Below are 10,570 nucleotides of genomic sequence, written 5' to 3'. Positions count from 1 at the left end.
AAGCTCTGCGAGGATCACTTCACCATCACCTTCACCACGCCGTCATGCTGACGGAACTCATCTACTACCTCGACGTCTTGCTGGATCAAGAAGGTGAGGAACATCACCGAGTTGAACGTGTGCAGAACGCGGAGGTGCGGTGCCTTCGGTACTTAATCGGTCGAAGCACGAAGAAATTCGACTACATCAACCACGTTGAGAAACGCTTCCGCTTACGGCCTACGAGGGTACGTAGACACACTCTCCCTCTCGTTGCTATGCATCTCCGTGGATAGATCATTGCGTGTGCGTAGAAATTTTTTTGTTTTCCATGCAATGATTCCCAACAAGAAATTCTACATTACAATGTGTCTAACCATGCTTGTATCCCTTCCTTGAGGCTAGGTTTGCCTTTCTTCATAATCTTCCCAAGTTGTTCTTTAAAGCAGCTTATAGCATAGGACATATCTCTAGGTTTATGGTCAAATATAATGTTGTTCATGTGTTTCCATATGCTCCAACAACCGGTGTTGCTATAGCATAGGACACACAAACTATGTTGCAATGCATAAAGTTTTACACACATCCTATACAATATACTTATTACATCGACTTATTAAAACGATTTTTTATCAGTTTTTCCACTAGTTGTTTCACACTAGTGTGTTTTGCCCCTAGAAGTTTCAACTAGTAAAAAATGCCATCCTTCCATTAAGCTATGCTAAAAAATGCCACTCAACACTGTTACCATTTGGCTAAAGGATATTGACTAGGGTGAAGTGGCCAAAATATCTCTATAACCCACATGTCAGCGCTCCTCTATAAATTGTGGGTCCTGGTTGTCAGCACATAGAGAACTAAATTAGAAGATAAAATAACGGCATGCATGGATTCGATCACCCATGTGCGAAGCTATTTTTGCTTATAATTCCATTCTCTGCATGCTAAAAGACCCATGGGTTATAGTGAGTTGTAGATGAAATGATGACTAGTGAGGTCAAGGGGTATTTTGGTCACTTCACCATGGTCAATGGCCTTTGATCAAACAGTGATGGTGCCGAGTGGCATTCTTGAGCACACACTTAACAGAAGGATGGCATTTTTGAGTAGTTGAAACTTCTAATGAAAAAATTGAGTAGTATGACCCAACTAATGGCAAAACTGGTGAAAACCATATTAAAAAGTGTAGTCTAAATCAAAAGGAGAAGGAAGCCTATAGTAATGGAGGACTGATTCGAAAACTACACCGCCATCCATGATGTGAAAAAAAGAACTCATTGGTTGTCCACTCCGCTTGAATACAACTAGCCATAAAGAACTCTTGGTGCCCCAACCATCGAAGAAACCACCAAGTGGAGAGTAAGAGCTTGTATTAGTTGATAACCTCAAGTGAAGAATTTTTCAGTTTAAAAAGATCACATCATTTCTACATAGCCACGATGACCATCATTATGCCGCCACCCTTAATGAGATTGGCCTTCTAAGTTTTATATCATTGTCGCACAGGCAATTACCAAACATATTGGCACTCCATCGCAGATATAGAAATTGGAAGGAATCTAGATGATGAACCATGCTAAACGAGAAAAGTTACACTGAAAAGAATGGTAGTTGATTATTTCATATTTAGAACAAAATCAACAGTTTTTACTTCCATAGTTCCATGTCAATTTAAGAGCAAGATCGTCCCTTCTTAAGATTACACATTTTTTTGTATTTCAAAATAAAATGTTAACAACTTTGTTTCCATTTTTTATTGGTGCATCACAATGTACAAAGGGCAAGATATAAAGAGCTAACATAAGAACACATATTCCTATGCATATTCCGTTGGAAATTATCATATTTAAGGGCCTCTATGATTGAAAAGATATCCATAAGAATTTTGAAGAGTTGGAACCCTTATGAGTTTTTCCTACATAGGTTGTTTAATTCATATGATTCAATACTTAAAAAAAATCCTCCTTTGATCCAGGAATTTCTTAGGATTTGTATCCTCTATACGGATTGATTTGCACTCTATTTATGAGGAAAATTTCACCCACTTAAATCTTTGCTTAGAATTCCTTTGTTTTTTTCATGGCATTACAATCTTTGATCCAAATTCTTGTTGTTTTATAATCATGTAGGATCCAAGCGGACATGCCACCCTAAAAATGTATTTTCTTCAATCCCCTAATTTTGGAAAACCCTACAAAACCTTTTTTGTCGAATACGCATGAGTGTGCGTATCATATATTAAAGAAGAGAGGGTGGAGAAAGAACGCCTTCACCGTATAGTTAAACACACCTGTGTCTAAATGACGCTCCACGTCCACCTAAGTTACAACTCCCTAATCTCTCACATCGACCCACCCAAGAAAGCTACCCATATCTCCTAAAAAACCTATGAATCAAAGAATCCCTATTCATTTGTCCTACATTTAGTAGGAAATTTAGGTTTCACCCCGTGCCTATTTGATTCAAAGGATTTTCATAGGAATTTTAGAGGATTAAAATTATTTAAAAAGTCCTACATTATCTGGTTTGACGATCTCTTTGCACTCCATTTCATAGGAATTGCAACATTCACTCAAACCACTTAGAAATAATCCCTGATGCAATCAAACAACAAAAAATAGTTACGGTTTGAATGGGCGTGGCACTTTAATCCTGCGGTTTTACAATTCTACGAATCAAAGAGCTCCTCAATCCTCTTAGAAATAATTTATTGTTTTTTGTGTGACGCAATCAAACGAACGAAATCCCATAGGATTCGAATGTGTATGAAATTTACTAGCAAACATGCCTGTGCGTTGCAATGAGAAAAAAAAATCACCCACTTGTACACAATGGACGATATCAGCAAATCCCTTGAAATTTCAACACAACAAACAACACGATAAGTGGTGTTACGTAAAAATGTAATGATTGGATGATTTTCGAAGTGTACTCAAGATGTTCAAAAAAGTTATGGGCACAATTTCGAAAAATATGAAGATCAACATTAAGCCCAATATACAGAAGGTATTAATTAAGGTTGCACCATAAAAATTATTCCAGAAATGAGTAACATGCAGGATAATAGCATATTTGAATTCTACATATTTTTCTAAGCGATTTCATATGTAACATGTTAGATTTGGAGTTAGGGTTTTAAATATGAAGACCAACATTAAGCCCAATATAGAGAAGGTATTAATTAAGGTTGCACCATAAACTTTATTCTAGAAATGAGTAACATGAAAGATAATAACATATTTGAAATCTATATATTTTTCTAAGCAATTTTCTTATAACATGTTAGATTTGAAGTTATGGTTTGAAAGATATGAATATTTAAAAAAATATTTGAATTTGCCAAAAAAGAAAAGTGAAAAAAGGGGCATGGTGCTAGGCCCAAACTCAGCTCTCCTCGATGGGGAGTAAAGCTTTGGCCTGTGGGCTAGCTGTGTTGTTGTGTTAGAGCATCTCTAGCCGCGCCCCCAACACATCCTCCCGAGGCGATTTTTTCGCGCTGGCGCACAAAAATCGGCCCAGCTGCGCCTTCAGAAGCCCAATTTTCGCCGGCTCGGGCCGAATTTGGCGCCGGCGGACCCAAGTCGAACCCGGCTCCTTGGGGGGCGCTCGGGCGCGCCGGGCGAAACGGTTTTGGCGCGAAAGAGCCGTGGGCCCGCCGAGTCTGCGACACTCGCCTCGTCGTCCTCAGAACGCCTCGGTTTCCCGCGGGGAATCAATGCCAAGGCTGCCGCCGGTCGGCCTTCCATTGATTCTTTCACGGGCGGCGCGGCGACGCCTCACTCCCCGCGACGCGTACACACGCCTCCCCGGCTGCTATAAAAGCGTCCACCCCCCCCCCCCCCCCCCCCCCCGCCGCTGGCCACAGACGCCGTGCTCACTGCCTCTTTCTCTCCGCCGCCGACGAACCTCTACTCTCTCCCAGCCCCAGCCGCGACGATGTGCGAGCGGTTCCCCGGCGACGGAGCGGCGGCCAACGACTTCGGCCGCCGCTCGCTGCAAGCGTGGGAGGCGCACCTGCTTTTCGAGGCCAACATCCCGGCGCCTCCAGACATGCGCGCTGGGCTGACAGGATGGAGGCTCAGCGCCGGAGGCGTCCCCATTCCCCCCTGCCGGACGTCGGCGTGGGCCCGGCTACTTCGCCGGCGAGGTCGACCGCGTTCGGTCGTCGCTGACCGAGGAGCAGCGCGCCTCCCTGCAGTACGCCGCCGACAACAACGAGGCATGGGCGGCGTACTTCCAACGTCGTCAGGAGCAAAGCCTCGCCTCCACCAACGGGGCGCCGATGGTGGGCGGCCGGTGGAACAGCGAGGGGCGACGCCTGTGGTGGTCCGCTCCCAGCCGGACGCTCCGCGAGGTTCTCGCGCACCTCGAGGACGGCAACAACCCGCCGCTCACATACCCGTCCGCCGCCCCGGTCCCCCGTCGCGGCGCCGGGCAATGGATGCCCAGGAGGTTTGTCTCTGGCTCGTTGTCCTCGTCCTGCTCCTCCTCCCACTCCTCTTCCCACTCCTCCGGCTCTCCGGCGGTGTTCGGCGTCAAGGCCGAGCCCGCAGCGGAGACCCCGCTCGGCCGGCGCACCCGCTCGGCCGGCATCGTCATCAACGAAGGCGGCGGGCGCGCCTCGTCCTCGGCTCCTCCCCATCTCGTCAAGCCGAAGACGGAGCCCGGTGTCGCTGGCGGCGAGAATGAGGCGCTCGACGACGCGGCGGTCTTGAAGTGGGCGCACGACGACTGGGCGCGAACGGAGATGGAGCGCCAGCGCCGCGCCTATGAAGAGCTCACCGCACGGCATCGGCGAGCCCGCGACGAGGGGGTCATCGTCCTCGACGACGACAGCGACGACGGTGCACCACCCACACCGGTCCGCCGCGACGCCGGCCAGGGGTCCAGCAGGGGCGGCGTCCGCGTCAAGGAGGAAAAGGCCGGCAACGACGACGGCGACTTCGCCAAGCTCACCGTGTTCTTCGCGCCGTAGAATGGCATCAAATTTGTTTATGTAATTAAAACTATGCTATGAAATGTCATTTTCGCCGAACTTTAGCCGAATTCCTATTTTGTATTAAAAAATGTCCCCTCCTGGGGGGCGACCCTGGGGCTGGCGGCCGGAAAGCCCCCACATCGATTTTAGCGTCGGTAAGTCCCCAGGCGGCGATTTTTAGCGCCTCCTGGGGGGCCAACGGCTGAAGATGCTCTTACATTTTGGCCGCACAGTATATAAACCAAAGGAAAAGGCCCATGTAGTGAATCAATTTGTCTTTTCACTTATGGGTGACATAGTAGATAATTTGTGTCAATTTCAGGGGTAATTTTAATGACATCCAGGCAGAAACAATAGCCCCTTTATTATTAGCTGAGATTTCAGTAGCAAGCCCCGGTTTTGCAGCACTGAATCTGAATCAGTACCTACCGGGAAAGTGCAGTCTAGTCACGGTGACATTATGAATTTGCTCGAATCTTGAGGAATACATCTTGACCAAAGAAGAAGGCTTAAGGTCATTGAAAAGAGAGAGAAAATTCAGAAATATCAGAAGAGCGTCGTGCGTGCCGCAGTGCTGTGAGGCGGGGCTGCGAGAGCCATTTAAATAGAGGGCAGCGGCTTGACCGCTTGAGGCGCGGCCACCTCGCCTTGCCTTCTCCCCCCCCCCCCCCCTCCACTCCCACCGCCAGCTCCGGCGGCCTACCCCGTCCGGATACTAGCCCTCATGGTACTTTGACAAAGCCCACCAGTGCTACCGTCCGGCGGTGTGTACATAACGGAAGCACGGAGCGGATCGAGAATGGAAGCCGAGGACTACGCGGCCGGGTGCTGCTTCTCCCTCATGTGCCAAGAGGACGGCGCCGACCTCGGCGACGGCCTCGCCGACGACGACGCCGGCAAGCTGCTGTTGATGTACAGTGCCGGCGACGACAACGACGTCGAGGAGGAAGACGAGGAGGGGTACTTGGACCACCTGGTGTCCAAGGAGAGCAGCTTCTGCTCCGCCGATCCGTCCCCTTCCATGGCGTCCGAGGACTGGTTCCAGTGCGCGCGGCGCGACACCGTCCGGTGGATCCTTGAGGTGAATCATCCAACAGACGCGTCTATATATCTGCATCCATTGGTTTCTTGATTGATGGAACAGAGCCCCTGACATCTCGCCGGCGCCATTGCAGACGCGCGGGCACTTCGGGTTCTCCCACCGCACGGCGTACGTGGCGATTGCCTACTTTGACCGCTTCTCCCTCCGGCGATGCGTCGACGTACGTGCACAATCGCCATCCATTGATCCCCTCTTAGCTTCCTCTGTTTCTTGAACCACGCGGATCGACACTGGTCACTGATTTTTTTGGTGCGTGTGCGTGCGTGCAGAGGTCGGTGATGCCGTGGGCGGCGCGGCTGCTGGCCATCGCGTGCGTGTCGCTGGCGGCGAAGATGGATGAGTGCCAGGCGCCGGCGCTGTCGGAGTTCCGCGCCGACGACGACTACGATTTCAGCTGCGACTCCATCGGCCGCATGGAGATGCTCGTGCTCTCCACGCTCGACTGGCGGATGGGCGCGGTCACGCCCTTCGACTACCTCCCCTGCCTCTCCTCTAGGGTCCGGCGATTCAACGGCGCCGGCCGCGGCGGTGGCGGCGGCCTCATCGCCGTCAAGGCCGCCGCCCTCATCTTCTCCGCCGCCGAAGGTTGGTTACTTGACAACCACATCGATCCATGGACCGTGCTCTGCTTCTATCAACTGACCGTGCTCTGTTCTTGCAGCGGCGAGCGTGCTCGACTACCGGCCGTCCACCGTGGCCGCCGTCGCTATCTTGGCGGCCACCCACGGCGCGCTCACGAGGGAGCCACTGGAATCAAAGATCAGCAGCCTCTCCCCGACCTGCCTCCTCGAGAAGGTGACTTGCTCGTCCTCGTCCACCATACTCATAGCTCCTTCCAGCGGGTCGTCAAACCAGTTCGCCTGACGGCCGATGTTGTTGTGCGCAGGAGGATGTATATGCCTGCTACACCATGATGCTGCGCGATCCGTCGTCGCCGAGCAAGACGGCCAAGAGATCGGCGTCCGACCGGGGCGACGCCGACAGTACATACGCACGCCTGGACGCCGCCTCCTTCTCCGTCGCGGCGGCGATGAACAACAACAAGAGGGTGAGGCTGGAGCTGCCGGCCGTCCACCGGTGATCCAAGCCCGCCGCCACAGCACGCTTGTTTTCCCCTAGGTGTCCAGCCGCGCGGCCGGAGCTTCGTCCATTAGTTGGTCGTCGCAGCAGTTGCAACTCCGGCCATTTTCACCCTCGGTTTCTTTCCCATTTCTCTAGATTTTTTAGTTCTTTGATCGGCGCACTGTCAAACAACCGGTTATTGGCAGTGCGGCCGGATTGGATTGGTTTGATTCCCGCGTGCCATCGAGTGGAGACAAGAAGAAGAAAAAGAACAAAAAAATAATCAAGAAGGTGGCGAGCTTGATGAGGCCTCTGAGCTTTCCTACGGAGAGGAGAGCATAAAGCGGCGCAGGATCGGAGGGAAAGCTTGGCTGGCTGGCTGCAAAGTTGCACGTCGGATTCCACTTCCCGGCAGGCGGCAGCGGCAGCGGCGGCGGCAGCTGGCTGGTGTAGTGTAGGCGTAGAGAATAAATATCTCTGAATTCATATGGAGGATGTAGAATGGTGGTGGTAGTGGTGGTGGTGGCCGGTGCTGTTGTTGTTGCAAGTTGCAAAGCAAGTACCATGGTCCATTGCCCTTGAAAATTCTGATTTGGTTCAAAGGCGGGCTAGGCCTTTTGCTTCCTTCCCCACCCCTGCTCAAAGTGGACGCGCACACATGTACCAGTGGTGGTGGTGGTGGTGGTGGCTACTCGCAGAGCAGCGCTGCACTTCACTGCACTTGCATGTGGTTTTTAGCGGTTCATTCTGCCACGTACTGCTTACTGAACTGGCTTTTGTAATCCCTGTTCGTTGGAAAGATGGCCTGTACGAGAATAATCCACACATGCAATTCTTCTCTCTCTTTGTTCGTATGCGTGTAGCTCTACATCTTGTATGCTCTCCGTTTTTTCAAGACAACAGGGTGTATCAACGAGAGTGGGTTTTCGGCTCCCGGGCTCCACGGAGCCTGAGATTTCGAGCAGTCCAAAAACCACATTTCGAAGTTTTGAAAAAATCTGCAAAAATACACATGTGCGTAGGGATGGTGTCTACCAGCGTGTAAATTTTCATTATGAAATACGTTGTTATGTGATCTACATAACAATAACAAAATCATTAACTTTTGTAGTGAATAGTACATGTGCTAAAAATACATGATTTTTTTTTGGTATAGCTCACGTCATAATGTATTTCATCATAAACTTTGCACAAATGTCGAAAACATCCCTATGTACAGGTGTAAATTTTTTAGAATCTTTTAAAATACCAAAATTTGATTTTTGAAATTTTGAAATTCCAGGCTCCATGGAGCTCTAGCTCCATTAGCAATTTCCTTATATCAACATTTTATAACACCACGATGGATGAACCAATAGAGACGTCAAGGATGCTGTCGGTGTCAAAACCGGCAGATCTCGGGTAGGGGGTCCCGAACTGTGCGTCTGAGGATCGAAGGTAACAGGAGACAGGGACACAATATTTACCCAGGTTCGGGCACTCTTGATGAAGGTAATACCCTACTTCCTGCTTGATTATCTTGAATGAGTATGGGGTTTACAAGAGTTGATCTACCTCGAGATCGTAATGGCTAAACCCTAGATGTCTAGCCTGTATGATTATGATTGCCCCTACGGACTAAACCCTCCGGTTTATATAGACACCGGAGGGACCTAGGGTTGTACAGAGTCGGTTTACAGAGAAAGGAATCTTCATATCCGAACGCCAAGCTTGCCATCCACGCAAAGGAGAGTCCCATCCGGACACGAGAGGAAGTCTTCTGTCTTGTATCTTCATGGCCCATTAGTCCGACCCACGTCACATAGCCCGGACGCCCGAGGACCCCTTAATTCAGGACTCCCTCAGTAGCCCCTGAACCAGGCTTCAATGACGATGTATCCGACGCGCAGATTGTCTTCGGCATTGCAAGGCGGGTTCCTCCTCTGAATACTTCAAAGTAGTCCTCGAATACAGAAAACATGTCCGGCTCTGCAAAACAGGCACCACACACAACCGCAGAGAGTATAATTTTTAACAAGTCCCATCTACTGACAACTTTTGCAGTGAGACGCTACGTCCCTGCCTGGTCATTATTTCGAACCGTTTTTTAGCCTCCCGCTCCATGTTTCGGGATGCGGTTTTCATTGGCACGTCTTGTCGAAGCAGAGATCGTGTCCCCTTATCACTGGATTCTCATCAATACGGGTGTGGGTAATCCAACCGCGCCGTCTGCACGACCCTTGGGGAATAGGCGAGTTTTAAGGCGAGTGGGGAGGCGCTTGATATTCGCTACCTTTATAAGAGGATAAGGATCCACTCTTTCACCCACGCCTTCTTCCTCTCTGCCCATCCGCTCTCGAGATCCAGCGCCCAAGCTTCCATCCTTTCCGCCCCCAAAAAGCACTCCGACCATGTTCGGATCTGGAGCGCAGGGCAAGTGGATGGCCTCCTCTGTCACGGAGGAGAACATCACGGAGCTCCGGGACGCGGGGTACTTGGCCCAGGAAATCGCCCACCGGCTTCCGGCCAAGGGGCAGATCGTCCCCACCCCGGAGCCCAACGAGAGGGTGGTATTCATCCCCCACTTCATCCGCGGGTTAGGATTTCCTCTCCACCCCTTCGTCCGCGGACTCATGTTCTAATACGGGCTAGATTTCCACAACCTAGCCCCAAATTCCTTCCTCAACATCTCGGCATTCATTGTCGTGTGCGAGGCCTTCCTCCGCATCCCACCCCACTTCGGATTATGGCTAAAGATCTTCAATGTGAAGCCGAAAGTGGTGGATGGTCAAGATGCAGAGTGCGGAGGCGCCATGGTGAGCAAACTGTCCAATGTCACATGGCCCACACGCACCTTTGTGGAGACCGTCAAAGGGTGGCAACAGCAGTGGTTCTATGTCACAGAGCCCCACGACACCACCTGGGCCGCGGCTCCTGAATTCAAGTCCGGGCTCCCGATGCGGCTTACCTCCAAGCTAAACAAGGGCCTGGACTGGGCGTCGTCGGACGAGGTGTCAGCGCTGCAGACGCGCATTAAGAGCATGGTGGACAAGAACATCAAGCTCGTCAATGTGATCCAGGTGATGCTTGTTCGCCGGATCCTTCCTTGCCAACGCCGGATTTGCCATTTGTGGGAATTCGATCCGGCCAAGCACCAGACCTTGCAACAATTCTTCGGCGCCACGCACGAAGGTATCTGGAAGGTGCTTTTCAAGGCCAATCAGACGTGGCCGAAGACGACCGAGGACCGCGGTCATGACCTGACTCATCCAGCCAGTCCGGTGAGTTCTCCATATTTCGAGGTGTATCCTCTACCTGTGCATTCAAGGAAGATGTCCAAACTTCTCCATTTGTCTTTTCAGGGCTGGATAAAGAAGGTGGAGCGGATCCAGTGTCCAGCTCCGCTGCCTGCAAACCCAGCTATCCCCCTTCCGACGAAGATGCTGGTTCCAGTGCCTTACAAGGCGCCG

General features: G+C 50.7%; 1 protein-coding gene across 1 annotated transcript; it reads left to right on the top strand.

Annotated features, from left to right (window-relative positions):
• The first annotated feature begins 5,586 nt into the window (after positions 1-5,586).
• On the top strand, positions 5,587-7,961 carry LOC109774440 (cyclin-D5-2). Its single transcript, XM_020333159.4, has 5 exons — positions 5,587-6,038; positions 6,133-6,219; positions 6,329-6,644; positions 6,721-6,854; positions 6,946-7,961. Exons 1-5 carry the CDS (start codon positions 5,757-5,759, stop codon positions 7,138-7,140), a joined length of 1,014 nt encoding a protein of 337 aa, XP_020188748.1. The 5' UTR covers positions 5,587-5,756; the 3' UTR covers positions 7,141-7,961.
• Positions 7,962-10,570: the final 2,609 nt, after the last annotated feature.

Source organism: Aegilops tauschii, chromosome 4 (genome assembly GCF_002575655.3).
Source record: "Aegilops tauschii subsp. strangulata cultivar AL8/78 chromosome 4, Aet v6.0, whole genome shotgun sequence".
Classification (NCBI taxonomy): domain Eukaryota; kingdom Viridiplantae; phylum Streptophyta; class Magnoliopsida; order Poales; family Poaceae; genus Aegilops; species Aegilops tauschii.
The sequence above is the reverse complement of the archived record's forward strand: the minus strand, read 5'-3'. Positions and strand labels throughout refer to the sequence as shown.